The sequence below is a fragment of the Belonocnema kinseyi genome, chromosome 5 (genome assembly GCF_010883055.1).
Source record: "Belonocnema kinseyi isolate 2016_QV_RU_SX_M_011 chromosome 5, B_treatae_v1, whole genome shotgun sequence".
NCBI lineage: Eukaryota > Metazoa > Arthropoda > Insecta > Hymenoptera > Cynipidae > Belonocnema > Belonocnema kinseyi.
The window spans coordinates 31,686,919-31,703,070 of NC_046661.1; the positions used below are offsets into that span (position 1 = coordinate 31,686,919).

Sequence of the window (16,152 nt, forward strand, 5' to 3'; positions counted from 1 at the left end):
CCCCCCCCCCCCCCCAGGCGCACCAAATATGATCAAAAAATCCCAAACTAAATTTTTACGTATTACTGTTAATTTTCAGCAATTCCTGTAGTGTTTTTTCATACAAATAATAACTAATTAACAACTTGAACATCTCCCATGACATTTAAAACAATTTTTAATTGTTTCAGCAACTGTAACTTCAAAAAAATTATTTTTCCGGGAAAATTGAGCAAGAGATGTCTACTTTTTTCTCAAGCTGGTATCCTATGCTACATTCTGTTAAATAATTACATAATTGTCATAAATTTCTTCTAATAAATTACAAATTTCTATTTGTTTAAAAAAATTGTACTTGTTCAAGCAGCTTTCGTTCGAAAGCTTCATGTCATTCTTTATACAATGAATTATTGGTTTTTGTTCTCCAATTTCCTTCAAGTTGAAAATGGATGGATGACCAATAAAAATTGTTTAAACAATGACATGAAGTTTTCAACAGAATTTACTACTCCTCGAAATCATTCAACATGATGTAGCATAGGATACCAATTTGAAAAAAGGACACATCTCTGATTCAATGTTTAGAAATTTTGAAAATAAACCATGATTAATTGTTTACATAATTGCATCATGTCTTTAACCAAATTTAATACTCTAAACAATGACCAACTATTATATTTCATTCAGAAAATACGATAATTTAAATAAATTCGGGAATAAATAACTTCTTAAATAAGTTACATTAATTTAAACAATTAAAACTGTTTAGAAAGTCATAGGAGATATTCAAATTGTCCATTATTAATTACTTTTTAAAAAAAAAAACAGAATCTGCTGAGAATTAACAATAATAGACGTTTCGCCATTCGACGGAGAGCCTCTTCAGTGAAATACAACTATGTACATAGCCATGTAATAATTCGATGGGGATAGTCCTTGTTAACCTTTATGGAGTGAACCATGTCAAGTCAATGAAATAAAAACTGTTTGCTTATGATATAATTGTCAAATTAGTAAAAGTTAAAATAGCTAAAAAAAACATTAAATGAGTCCTTAATTATAGCATGATCAGATTTACAATTTGCGCATAATGTATATTAAGGGCATGTGACACAGCTAAATACCTATATTACCGACCTCACTTTATCAGTTCACTGAATGTTTTTTTGAACCTAAGAACTTTTTTTGTAAATAAAATATCGAGCCGAAACTTTGGAAAATGTATTAGAGTACATTAAAGTACGTTTAGGTACTGCATTTTGGTAGGAACTTCACTGAAAATTATTTTATCTTTTTTCTGAACCTCGACATTTTTTTAACGTTCGAATTTTTTTTATACATAAAATATCGGTCTCAAACTTTGAGAAATGCAAGAGCCGAAAGAAAAATACGTTTAAGTACAAATCTTAATAATAAAAGATGTAAAAACAATATTTACACTATCAATTCCATCGGTACTTAAACGTAGTTTTCTTTCGGCTCTTGCATTTCTTAAAGTTTGAGACCGATATTTTATGTATAAAAAAAGTTCGAACATTCAAAAAATGTCAAGGTTCAGAAAAAAGATGAAATAATTTTCAGTGAAGTTCCTATCAAAGTGCAGTACCTAAACGTACTTTATTGTACTCTAATACATTTTCCAAAGTTTCAGCTCGATATTTTATTTACAAAAAAAAGTTCTTAGGTTCAAAAAAACGTTCAGTGAACTGAAAAAATGAGGTCGATAATATAGGTATTTAGCTGTCTCACATGCCCTTAAGGGCAGTTTTTCAGTATTAGGCGTAGCTTTTGGGAAATAATTTTTGGTGGTTTTGGAGAGCATTAAATGAGCCTTTAATGATGTAATATGATAGAACTCGATTAGACGCTTATTTCACATGGGGTTCCGCCAGCTTAACGTTAAGCTAGCGTAACTCCTGCTTTAAAAAAATAATGCAGCATTAAATTTGGCAACAGGGCATTAAATTAGCATTAAATGAGCCCTTAATTATAAGATAGGTTTCAACTCGATTCGAAGATGTGGTTACGTCAGCTTATAATACTTGTGGTGATATTAACTGTTTCCAAAAATACTGTTAGTCACATACTTTTAAAAAGAAAAAAAAGAATTCTCATCAAAGTACATACATTTTCTCATAAAATTGATAAACCAAATATCAAACATTTAAATTTTAATTCGAACAAATTATTTCTCAATCAACAGTGAAACGAATTTTTAGGAAAATACATCAGTTTTAAAGAAAAAAAAATAAATAAAGAAAATTCAACAAAGTAATTTAACATTCAAAGATACTTTGATTTTGTACGAGAGACTTCAATTTTCCAGCAACAGTTAAGAATTTCATATAAAACGTTTGAATTTTAAACAAATAATTACATTTTCAATCGAAACAGATTCATTTGTAACAATAAAAGTAAACGAATAAAAAAAATTAGTATTAAATAAAATAGTTACATTTGCAATCAGAAGAATTAATTTTACACTAAAAGTATTAAATTACTTTAAAAGAAATGAAATAGTTCAGTTTTCATTTGAATAAATCAATCATCAACCAACCAGGACACGAGTTTTCTACAAATAGTTGGATGATAAACTAAATAAAATAATTTGTAATAAAGTACTTCAAAATTTGATCAAATACTTTTATGTTGTATAAATAGTTAAATAAGTTTGTGTTTCTTTACATAGGCTTTAGGGTCCACTAATCAAAAAACTTTGTTTTTTAATCAGACGTTTCGACTGATGTGGGAGTCTTCTTCAGTGATTTATTTCCAAACAAAACCAAAACTTACATGTTAAGTTATATGCTTTCGATACAATGTCAGTGACAATAAAAATAATTTTATCGCTTAAATTCTAATTGTATAGCTTTTTGCTGTATAATTTTTGGTGTTGGTTCGAAATACAATAAGTTTTCTAATATTATAAAATTACAAATTTACAGTGAAAATAAATTATTTGTGAATAGTTGCAAATAATTCACAATAAAATATAAAATAATTAATTAAAGACTTATGTAACGTAAAAAGATCACGAATAGTTCGAAATGGTTTCTAAAATAGCTTTTTGTTTTCCGTAATTTCTATTATCTCGTCAGTTTTCCTCCTTTTTTATTAATAAACAATAAAAATATATTTCTGTATGATTACTAACCGTAGAAATTGTGCGAGAAAATCATCATATCAGTATTGCACTAATAACAGTTGCCGAACACTATAGATCAATTTATTTTTACTTCGTTTTCTTGACAAACACATTTTATAACTAAAATGCTTAGTGCCTGTTCTCAATGTTGAAAAACGACTGATTTTTAGAAGTCTACTCTAAGGGCATCATATGAACCGGGCCATGCGGTTTAAAGTTTTAGTGGGAAAAGTGCATATCAGAGCTCACAGTGCAGTGACATTTAAAAGAAAGCTCGTAAATTTGAAATTGAAGACTTCCTGTATTTTCATTTTAAATTCTTGTTACTGAGCGGTACTGATTTATTGCTTTTATTAGTTTTGAAATCTTCTGTGGTTGCGAGATTGTTTTCTGAAATAAAGCCTTATAAAAAGAAGACAGTTTTTGAATGTCTGTTCTTTGATTAATAGAATTGGGTTCGCTTGCAATGTGAATAATTTCTAGTAACATGCGTTTCCTGTAATTAACAGTTTTGTCAATGATTTTAGTCTGTTGAAAATTAAAGCTGTGATCTTCATAACAGGAATGTTTAGTTAATGCAGTCCATTTTGAAGGTGGATTGTAAACGTCTTTTGTGTGTTCGTGAATTCTGAATTTAATCGGACGTTTTTTACTTTAAACCGCGTGGCCCGGTTCACATAATGCCCTTAGACTTCTGAAAATCAGTCGTTTTCCAACATTGACAACAGAAGCTGGGCACTTTAGTTACAGAAGATGTGTTTGTCAAGAAAACGAGACAAAATTAAATTAAATATAACTACAGTGTTCGGCAACGAATGTTTAATTTATTATTTAGTAATAAAAAGGGGAAAAACTGATGATATTATAGAAATTCCCCATAACCAAAAGCTATTTTATAAACCAGTATTCAGACTATTCGAGATAGTTTTGCGTTACATAATTTTTTAATTAATTCTTTTGTTTTATTATGAATTATTTTCAATTATTTACAAATAATTATATTTCACTGTATATTTTAAATTTTATAATATTATAAAACTTATTTTATTTAGAACAAACAAAAGAAAACAATTATATAGCAAAAAGAGAAACAATTAGAATTAAATTGATAAAATTATTTTTTTCGTCACTGACATTGTATCAAAAGCATATTACTTAAAATGTAAATTTTGGTTTTGTTTATAGATAAATCACTGAAGAGGACTCCCACATGAGTCGAAACGACTGATTAAAACACAAAGTTTTTTGTTTACTGGAACCTAAACTCTAAAGCCCATGTAAGGAAACACCAACTTATTTAATAACAGAGGGCCAGTATAATTCCCCATCATCAATTTAAAATAGGTAAATGTTCGATAAAAAATAAGAATTTTTGATAAAACGCTACAATTATCTTAGATAAAATTAATTTCAACCCTAGAATACTAACTATCCATCTCCGAGACGTAGTATGAAGTTAATATAGACGCGATTGAGTGTGAAAGTCCCAATTTACTTGAAATAAATAAATAAAATCAATATAGTGCCGATTTTAAAAGAGTTGAAATTTATAAATAATTTACAATTATTGTAAGTTACAAATTAAATTTTATAAATAAAGTTAATATTTCAAATCGTGTGTTGTGGGCATATTTATTAAACCCTTAGCATAATAATATACAGTTCACCTAACTTGCACAACTTAATTTCAGAAGGTTTTGATGATATGTACGTCTGAGAGACGTATATTTGGTAACAAGCAATCTTTATTTTAGTGTGTATTCTAGGGTTGATTAGGTTATTTACGGTGGAAAAAAAAAAATAAAACGAATTTTCAATACAAAAATAAGATGTTTTATCAAAGAAAGGACATGAATTTTCTACGCAAATTAATAAATTTGTATGAAAATGTATATTCTTTATTGAAAATTTGTTTTCACTTTAATTGACAACGACTTTTAAATTTGAACTATGCACACAAACTCTTCAAACTGTTATTTTCATGTTAAAAAAATTGTATAGTTCAACAATAAAATAGTTGACATTATAGTACATGATAAACAACTAAAAAAAGGGTGAAATCTGTCAAAACAAACCCTCGAAAGAAACTAGTTTAAAAAACGCCACGAAATAATGAATTCATACTAGCATTCAATACAATAGAATGTTGTGAGATCACTAAAATTCACCAAGTACTATTAATGACTAAAGCATTATTGTCAATAATAGATTTTAATATTTTAGTTATTCGTGCCACCAAAGTAAAATATCTTCAATAATAATATATGAATTATAGCATTCGTAAATACAAACATTTGTTGCAAATGCATATTTGGCGGAACTGTCTTTACATAGGCAATACCTCTGCAGAGTGCCTGTTCAATCTAGGGACCCTGTAGTGACGGACGCGCCAAAGGCTATATGGAGAGGGGAGTTGGAACGGAAGTTGGAGCCAGCGGTAGAAGGCGCGATGTATTTAAACGGCAACAAACACGACAAACACTAAGCATTATGAAGGTACCGAAGCTTGAAGCTATAGCAAACTTCAATAACTGTACAGTATCTGCTGTTGGAACGAAAGTATCGCTCTTTTCTCGCTCCACCAATCCGGACTCAGCTGCCTGTTTGGCGCATCCCTCACTACAGGGTCCCTGACCACTTGAAGATGGCAACAAGTTCTATTCGCATTCCGAAACGCGAAGCTGTAGTAAATTTTGGTATAGTATCTTGATTTGGAACGGAAGTGTCCTCCCTTTTCTCGCTCGACCAATCCGCAGTCAACTGCCCGATTGGCGCGTCCCTTACTACAGGGACCCTATTTAAATCTAGCCAACAGCGCCATGTAATACGCGAATTATGGGTTACCTCCATTTAATTGGAGGAATGTTAATGAAAAAGAGCAGTGAATATCAATTCATTGTATTCAAAAATGTTTTGCTACGGCTTACAATTAATTATTTACTGTAGCATTTCTTGTTGACATTGAATTTAAATTCAAATTTCTTCCTAACAATACAATGCATTTACAATTTAAGAGCAATTAAAAACTATGAAACTTATTTATAGAAGCATTGAAGAAAGTTCTTATCAAAAATTGAAAAATAACGTACACAAGATGGCACATTCTTCTCATTAAAATAAAAATTAATCCTAATGTTCAGTCATGGATAATCACAAGAAGCAAGGTCTATAAGAAAGTGAAATTTAAAGCTTTAATACGTACAAAACATAAAGTGTACTATATTACGGAATTTTATGTCTCATTAACCCATTTTACAGACAGGCCCGCCAAATGTACATTTTTTAATAAAGTTTGGTAATTACAAATTCTGTAATTCATATCTTATTATTGAACATATTTTATTTCTAGGACACGAATAATTAAAATATTAAAATATATTATTGACAAAAATGCTTTATTCACTAATAGTATTGGGCGAATTTTAGTGATCTCACAACATTCTATTCTGAAATTTGTATGACTCCTCGCACACATACACACACACACGCGCGCGTTTATACTATAATATTGTATGGAATTCTAGTAAGTATTTATTACTTGGCGACGTTTTTTACCCTCGTTTTTTTAGGGTTTGTTTTGAGGTATCACATACTTTTAAATTTTATTTAGCTATATTTTTAAAATTTTCAATTAAAATTATTTATATTTTAAAAAATTGCATATACAAATCGATAATTCAGAAATTGTTGAATTGCAAACGCTATTCATTTAAAATTGTCTAAGCACTAAACATAGTATTTATTTAATGTTAATCTTTTAATGACTTTTCACTCATTCTTATTTATGGAGTGAATTCTAAGTTAATGCATGCGACTTTATTATTAAGTATTTTCATTTCAACCACCAGCTAACTTCACTTCATTGAATGCTGAGGAGGAAAACAATGGACCAAATGCATAAGGATCCGTTGATTTTTGCTCTATTTTGCTAATATCTTCGTAAGGAGGTTAAATACTCTTACTAATCACCCATTATTCAAACATGCCAAACACAATTTTGAATGTCGATATTTGAAAATATAAAAACTTCAAAAATCCTCTTTTTTTATCTCACTAATTATAGACGGAGTGAGAAAGTTCGGCAAGGCCCCTGCAACCCACCCCTAACATACCCACACCCTAAATGTTAAAAATGACAAGTTAGATTGTCGATATTTTAAAATATAAAAACATCCAAATTTCTCTTTTTTTACCTCACTAATTATAGAGGGAGTCAGAAAGTTCGGCAAGACCCCTAAAAACCAACCCTACTATACCCACACCTAATAGGTTAAAAATTACAAGTTTGATTGTCGATATTTGAAAATATGAAAACGTCAAGAATCCTCTTTTTTTATCTCACTAATTATAGAGTAAGTGAGAATGTTCGGTAAGACCCCTAAAAACCACCCCTACTGTACCCAAACCTAAAATGTTAAAAATGACAAGTTTGATTGTCGATATTTAAAAATATAAAAACATCCAAAATTCTCTTTTTTTGCCTCACTAATTATAGAGGGAGCGAGAAAGTTCAGCAAGACCCCTAAAAACCACCCCTACTATACCCACACCTAAAATGTTAAAAATGACTATTTTGATTGTCGATACTTAAAAATATAAAAACGTCAAAAATCCTCTTTTTCTATCTCACTAATAATAATGGAGTGCATGAGAAAATTCGGCAAGACTCCTAAAAACCACCCTTAATATATCCACACCTAAAATGTTAAAAATGGCAAGTTTGATTGTCGATATTTGAAAATATGAGAACGTCAAAAATCCTCTTTTTTTATCTCACTAATTATAGAGTAAGTGAGAATGTTCGGTAAGACCCCTAAAATGTTAAAAATGACAAGTTTGATTGTCGATAAATGAAAATATAAAAACGTCAAAAATTCTCTTTTTTATCTCACTGATTATAGAGTGGGTGACAATGTTCGGCAATCAAAATTGTCATTTTTAACCTTTTAGGTGTGGATATATTAAAGGTGGTTTTTAGGGGTCTAGCGGAACTTTCTCACCCACTCTATAATTAGTGAAATAGAAAAAGAGCATTTTTGACGTTTTTGTATTTTCAAATATCGACAATCCAACCTGTGATTTTCAACATTTAAGGTGAGGACATGTGAAGGGTGGTTTTTAGGTTTTTTACGTGTCATTTTTAACATTTTAGGGATGGGTATAGTAGGGATGGGTTTTAGGGATCTTGCTGAACTTTTTCACTCACTCTCTAATTAGTGAGGTAAAAAAAGAGAATTTTTGACGTCTTTGTATTTTCAAATATCGACAATCAAACTTTTCAATTTTAACATTTTAGGTGAGGACATATTAAGGGTGGTTTTTAGGGGTCTTGCCGAACATTCTCACCCAGTCTTTAAGTAGTGGGATACAAAAAGAGAATTTTTGACGTCTTTATATTTTCAAATTTCGACAATCAAACTTGCATTAGGCAGGTCTGAATACTGAATGATGTGAAAGGGTAGCTAACCCCTTAAAAAAATTTTATTCGGCAATTCTTTCCGACAGCATATATTTTTTGCCGTTCTAATTGATTTAAGCAAAAAAAAAAAAAAATTGAAAAATAATTTTTTTAAACTTCGTTCAAATGAACGAACGTTCGTAACTTCAAGTACATATGCATTTCGTTAATTGCTTTCCCATTGGCACTCAACAAAGTGAAGTTAGGTAGTGGATAAAGTGAAAATATCAAATTAGTAATTAACAACAACGTGACATCATAAATTCAAGTGATTTTTCTTTACTTCAAGATATTGTAATTTACAGTACTCCTATTACTTCAATTAATAGTGTACAGTGTCATAAGAATTCAATGTTCTCAAAATAATGATACCCTTGTGACTTCAACTGTCGTGACCCGGTTAATACTCAAGCAATATATACAATTAGGGGTAGAAGAATCTGCTTACTTTTTCGATATAAAGAAAAATACACTGATGCAAAAAACTATAATAGATTCATTAATATCATTTATATACTATATGTGAAGAAAATATGCACTACCGCTACCTAAATTTCAGGGGCGCAATAAGCGTATTGAGTTGGGGGTGAGTATTGTCATAAATGCTGGCTCAATAAGTGGAATTTGCCGACTGTGAAGATGTATTTTGTATACACACTATAGAATTGTGTGTATGTACCAATCGTTTAGAGTTGCAGTTAATAAAAAAAAGAACTTGTAAGTAAAAATTATGAAGCGATTTTGATTTGCCGACTACTTACAATTTTTCAGACTAGCCGTATAAATTAAACAATAAATCGGGTTTTAGGATCTACACATTAATCAATGTACATAATTGATCAAAAATTGGTTTGATCAAATATTATTTTTCTCGCAATAATAATCCTTTATATTAGAAATTGTAGCTTTTTGTCTACGATCACTCGCGAGTATCTTTTTTATCGCTGTTACTGTCCTTTAACCTACTTATTGATTGAATTTCCCTCTCATCCATAGTAGTCCTTTAGCCGTTAAACAAATTAATACTAACTAAAAAAAAAATGAAATATAACTTTTTATTTAATTCCTTGTTTAAACAATAGGTTTTTGATTATGAAATGGGGCTATTTATACCAATTTCGGTACAAACAGCCGGATTTTTTCGGTAAGAATAGGGGATCTACAATGTCTGCGCCTACTATCTGTCCAAAAAATATAGGCACCTCGATTTTTGTACAGATTTTCATGGAAATCTCAACAGAAAAAAAATCTAAAAATATGAGACAATATGCGTGTCACAGGTGAAGGTTTTACCTATAGTGATACAGAGTTTCATAATGTTCTCATGATTAGCGATTATTTCTTAGCGAATGAAAGGCGAAAAGTACCATAATCATATTATCATTTCGTAATATTCAACTTTAAATAGCTCTAAGCCACTGAAAATAAATTATGAAAATTCTGAAAAAATATGGTTTGGGGCCATTCACAAAATACGTGATAAATTTTTCAGGAGCTTCTGACCCCCCCCCCCCCCCCCCCCCCCCCCCCCCCCATGTGATACCTTTTCCATTGTTCTTAAAATGGAGAATGATACTTCGGCAGACCCCCACCCACCCCTAAACATAACACGTATTTTGTGAATTACCCCTTTTGTTGAACCTTTTTGTACACAATCGTAAAATTTAGATTCAAAAATAATCATTTGTTAATAAATTTTTAACAAAAACGTAGTGTGGTGTCATCTCCGAAACTACGGGACGTACGCACAGAGATGATTCTTGAAGAAAATTACACATTTCTGACTTCTGAAAGAGTTGCATGTATTTTCAGTGAGCAAAAAATTGCATTTGACTGTTGAAAAAATTATTTTCTACTTGGAAAAATACAAAAGATTTTACGATAATCGAGAAAATCGTATCCCTTTTTTTGCATCAGGACTTAGGGACTGTGTAAACAGCCAGAGTACGAGAGAAGGTCGTATTGCACGCGTAACAGTAGCGCCAGCACAGTGCCCTGCTGAGAATGCGGTTGTCTCGATTATCGTAGTCTTCATTTTTCCCAGTAGAAAATAATTTTTTAAACATTCAAATGCAATTTTTTGCTCATTGAAAATACATGCAACACTTTCAGAAGCCCGAAAAGTGTAATTTGCTTCAAGAATCATCTCTGTACGTTTCTTAGTTTCGGAGATGACACCTACGTTTTTGTTAACAACTGACTAACAAATGATTATTTTTGGCTCTAAATTTCACCAATGTGAACCGAAAGGATCAAAGAACCCATGTATTTTTTCCAAATTTTCATAATTTATTTTCAGCGACTTAGAGCTATTCGTTGAGTGTTCGCAGATGAGTACTTTTTCACCTTTCATTCGCCAGGAAATAATCGCCAATCATCAGAAAATTTTGATACTCGGTATCAGTATTGGGAAAACCTTCACCTGTGACACGCATATTGTCCCAAATATGCCGTTTAAATTAATGTGAACTCAGTAAGTTTCGTATTTCAATAGTGTTAAAACAGTCTTCTACTAGTACCAACAAATTATACTATTAGTGCCAAAATATTAATACGCGAAGCCAGCCACGGTAGTTTTGATTTGAAATGTTACTTTTGACTGTTGTCAAGTTAAGAGTGTATATTTAAAGTAGTCTGCCTACTGGGAAAGCTAGTCAAATATATGCCCATTATTTTTTCCTGAAATTTGGAATTACATACAAAATTTGGCCAGGATATCAATTACCAAATAAGGTAACAAATTTTTATGCTGATAAATAAAAATTAAATGTGCAATACGTGAAAGAGGACACATTTCTCCGCAAAAAAAAACAACTCATTTTAATGATTTTTTATCTGATCGATCCAATAGCCGGACTACCTTAAAAATTTATAAAGTTTTGAATATAAACTTAATTTTTTTATTAAGCTTTGTATGCTAAACAATTTATAACTTCAAATAGTTCTAACTCAACGCTTTCAAGTTAAGACTAGAAGTGCCTAAAATTACCTAAAACTGTAGCTATTTGATTGAAGTTGATTAAAAACTCTTAAGCTTTGATTTCAATCTTATCATTTTACTTATCAAATATTAACATTAAATAATTTTAATTATATAGCATTAGTAATTTGAAAATGATTATATCTTTTCAAATATGAATTTAAAAACACCTTGAACAAAAATATGTGAATGTAAAGAAACTAAATCAGGTATCATTTTCCGTGCAAGTGGCTTAAAAAATCGACTCTTAGCGTCAGATATCTATCATTAGAATGGATTGGTAGCTATTGTAAAATAATTAAGATTTTAAGATTGTACTACTGCCTACTCGGAAGACCTTCAACATTCAAGGCACCCTCTGAACCCAAACTTTGACAATAAAACCCATAATTCCCGGAACCTTCCTCACCAAAAACCACATGTTCCTGGAACCTACCGGGGACATAACCGGGGGTGTAGAGGTTTGCGTCGTGATCGGCATGTGTTGCTGATGTTGCTGCATTTGTTGATGGTGCATATTATTTTGTTGAGCATCCATGAGTCCACCTGGATACCACCACTGTACACCGGGAGGGGCCGAGGGTGCGCTGACCGGTACGTTGCCGGGTGCACCGAGCCTATAGTCATACCCGCCGCCCTTCATACATGAGCCGACCGGGGTGGAGGTGGATACCGGGTTCGAGAGAGCGCCGGTGGTAGCGGGGTTTTGGAAACTGGAGGCCATCTTGTAGGAGAAGAGCTGTTGGGTCGCAGCGGCCGCAGCCGTGCTCCTGACAATGTCCTGATGATGCTGCGAGAGTTGCTGTTGATTCAACAGATGTTGGTGTAGATTTTGCTGCTGCTGTTGTGCTTGCTGATGCTGTTGTGCTTGCTGCTGTTGTTGTGCTTGCTGCTGTTGTTGCTGCTCGTTAAGTCCAGGCCACCAGGACCCACCAGAGGTATCCTCTCGGCCCCCAGGACTCGGGGTGCCCCAGCCACCGGCGACGCGGTGGTGTTCCGACATGTCACACGCGTCCTGTCACTCTATTACTCCCTGCGTCACAAACGTGGAAAGTAACGCTCCACACACTCACCCACACAAGCCTGGATCTACTCACTCACATTCGCGCATTCGTCGTGTCCGTGACGCGGACACACGCGCTCCACTCGCGACGTGTGCGTACCAAGTCGTCCCGCACTCGACCACTTAGCACGCTCTGCACTTCACGATCACTACCGGTACCGAGTCACTCGTCTTCCTTCACTTTGTCGTCTACCACGCCGCACAAGCACAAACACGCCAAAACTCGAACTGGATATTCACACGCTACTTGTACTTGAGATGCGGTCTACCCGACGCTACGTTCAACATTCGTTAGGTTCGTGGATAGTTCGGCGGGTGGGTAGGGGAGGCCGCTCTCTCTCCCGTTCGCGCTCTTTCTTTCGCCCCTCCTCCCACCTTACTGACTAGTCTCTCTCTCCGCCCATCCTCCCCACTCGACTCAAAATATGACCGTCGAGCACGTTCTTTATCCAGCTACCAGGCGTCTCCTGCTTTCGCGTCGGGTAGTTAAAAGTTAATTGTAAAGGCTCAAACCCTTGGAACCGGAAAGTTGTTTTAAGCAGCTGCGCTTCAAAAATCGTTAATAAGAAAGTGATATCAGTGTTTCCTAGTATTCAGACATTGGATGGACGTCACCTTTCAGAAAAATTACTCTTTATTGTTAGTATTAAATTATATATATTCGCGCATTTTTGACGACACTGACGATCAGAGTGTGCGTGGAAGGACTACTTCGGTTTTGGACACGAGTTCTACAACGCAAGTTCCCTCTTCCCTTATTCACCGAACTCCCCATCACAGAATCCCCTCTCCACTTGATTTTTTGTTATTTCGTTCTTTCTCACTCGTGCGCCCGGCCTTCGCTCGAATGGACGCTCTGCGGCGTTGCCATGATGGGCTTTCACCCACCCGTTCACAAAGAAGAACGGCAGTGAGTTGACCAATGGAAATCGAAGAAGAAGGTGGAGGGGATGGCGGGAGCGCGGTATGAGCGAGAGGTGGCAACACCGCTTTTGGGAGACTCGTGTTTCTTTCGGGTAGCAAGCGCCATGCTTCGGTTCGGTCGTTTGGTTTCGTTCGTAGGTCCTGAGACAGAAACAGTTAGTGCCAATGTCGATGGGAGTGGAGGGGCGAACTGAACCCTTCTCTACCCTTGAAAGTCGAGGTCAACTTTTAGGAAGAGAGAGAGGAATCTGCGAGTAATACGTTTTTTTCGCTTTTTCGTTAGAGTTTACGGCCCTTTTTCTTCTTACAATTAAGAGTTATGAGGTTTCTTCTTCTGATTTCTCCTACTCCTTATGCAGTGTTTTACTTCTCATTCTTACTTTTGAGATCATGTTTCGGTCACTGGAACTGGAATTCACCTCGAGTCAAACACTTCCTGATTTTTCGTACTTTTTCTGTTTTCCGGCAAGTGTTACGTTTTTACCTTTCTACCACGCAACTGCCCCTGTCGATAGAGAGGGTTTTTATGGAATGTGGTTGTGAAAGGTTTTTGTTTTTACAAACTAAGATGGCAGTTATATACTCTGTTCGGCGTAGATAGATCGACAGGAACGACGAATTTTCGTTCAGCTCGCGCAAACTGTCATAAAGGTGTGGCTTAGAGATTTTAAATCTTCGAAAACCCTGCTGCGAAGGGTCTGAGTTTTAAGTGTCTGACCTCTCTTTTTCCTAAACGTCATCATTCTTAGAATTATAGTCGTAGAAAAAACTTATAATTTCCGTTTAATATATGTTAAACACAACCTTTACACTTTTACAGGGTTTACTCCACCTTTTTCTGAAAAAAACTGCGCGCTATCGATCATTCTCTCGTTGAACAGAGTATAGTTTTTGTTATAAATTTTTGTTTAAAGAGTGATCATTGAAATCTTCGAAAGAATCTCGGGCATTCAGATTTTTAGTTGGCACGTTCAAAAATTTATTCAATAAGTTACTTACCGTAATAAGTTATTTACCAAAATCGGAGACAGTTTGTAATAAGCGGACTATTTTAGGCTAAAATCATTTCAAATAGCGTTAGAAATGAACCAATTAGGACTCATCACTTATGTAAATGAATCCAATTAATGAAGGAAATTTACTTGAATCACGCCTAAAAATATTCATAAAATTAGTTTGCTTTGTCATGGTTCATTTAGCATTTGAGTCATAAAATTCTGCCCGCTTACGCTTATTTGATCCAGAGACGCCGTTTCAAAATATTAAATTCGCCAATTCTCGATTATCCCAAAGAAAATTGTTTTAAGAAAGATTTCAGAAATGGAGTCTAATCCTGTATTAACTATAATATGCTGCGCTGGAGTGACATACCTGCATTTAAGAATACACATAGATAGGCACATTACAAGATGATATGCTCTGTTTTCAGAAATCTTTATTGACGCAGTTTTCTTCGCGAAAGTCTTAAAATTTAACTTAGCAGGATATCTAGGCTAGATCTATCTGGGACTTCTACTATTTTTTAAGCGGACCTTCTCACATAGAATTATACATTGGTCGTGTACCGCCTCCACTTGGTACGTGGATTTAAAATAATATTAATTGCAGATGCTTAAAATTTCAAAGAGATGTTCTTTATTGACTTTTACTACAAAATGAATGGGTTTTAAAAATTATGCGTCAGCCCTAAGGTTTGAGCTGCCAAAGGAAAATGCAGTTTTTGCAAGGGTAAATGGAATGCAGTGTATAATCCTTGGGAATTGATTCTGGAATAAAAAGTGTAACACATTTCTTTTTAATTTTGTGTCCTCTATACTCTATAGAATGACTTGTATTTTTCTAGAAAAAGTCCTTTTTTACCAAGCATTTTATAACATTTTTAACTTTTCTTGTAAATTTTGTTTATAAAAAGTAACTGATTTTTTTAATCGATTTCAATAGTCATTCTATCGAGAATTTAATGCACTTTAATTTGATATAAGTGTTTTTTAAATTGGTCAAGCCGCTCATTCGGGACCGCGAATGACGAACAGAACCAGATTTTTCATCTTTGCAAGACATTTTCGGTACGCCCACGCTTTTAACCCTGTCACAACAGAACTCTTGACAAGCTGCTATCACAATAGATCGAGCGCACCTAGGGCGGTACAACATGACACGACAAAAAAATTCATATCTCCCATAATTTTTCGAATTTCTGCCTAAAATTTTACACAAGTATTTCTGGACGTATATGTATTAATGAAAAAAAACGATTTTTTGAACCATTTATGTGAGAAAGTCTCCATAAGTATTCCCATTACAATTGAACCAAATGAAGATGATCTGAATGCCCGGCGGAATTTTTTTTATTGCAGTTACAAGCAAAAATTTACCGTGGTACGGGTACCCGGGTATGCACACAAGGGCTAATATTGACGATTAGACGTCCCAGTGTAGACATTACATTTTCATTATGTTGAAAGTGAAAATGTAACCATATCCCATTTTCAGTAACATTTCTTTTCACTGGGCGAAAAGTGAAGATAAAACCATATCTCGTTTCCAGTAAAATTTCTTTTCAGTATGTGAAAATTGGAAATACAACCACATCACATTTAAGT

General features: G+C 33.6%; 1 protein-coding gene across 2 annotated transcripts in view; it reads right to left on the reverse strand.

Moving 5' to 3' along the window:
- LOC117173495 (high mobility group protein DSP1-like) overlaps nucleotides 1–13,388 on the reverse strand; it is a 91,310-nt gene extending 77,922 nt beyond the window's left edge. Inside the window, exon 1 of one of the 2 annotated variants that reach the window (XM_033362110.1) lies at nucleotides 11,972–13,388. In XM_033362110.1, the coding sequence (XP_033218001.1) occupies nucleotides 11,972–12,565 (594 nt within the window). In that variant the 5' untranslated portion in view covers nucleotides 12,566–13,388. The remainder of the gene's footprint in view (nucleotides 1–11,971) is intronic. The other variant, XM_033362111.1, reaches the window with a different exon arrangement.
- Nucleotides 13,389–16,152: the final 2,764 nt, after the last annotated feature.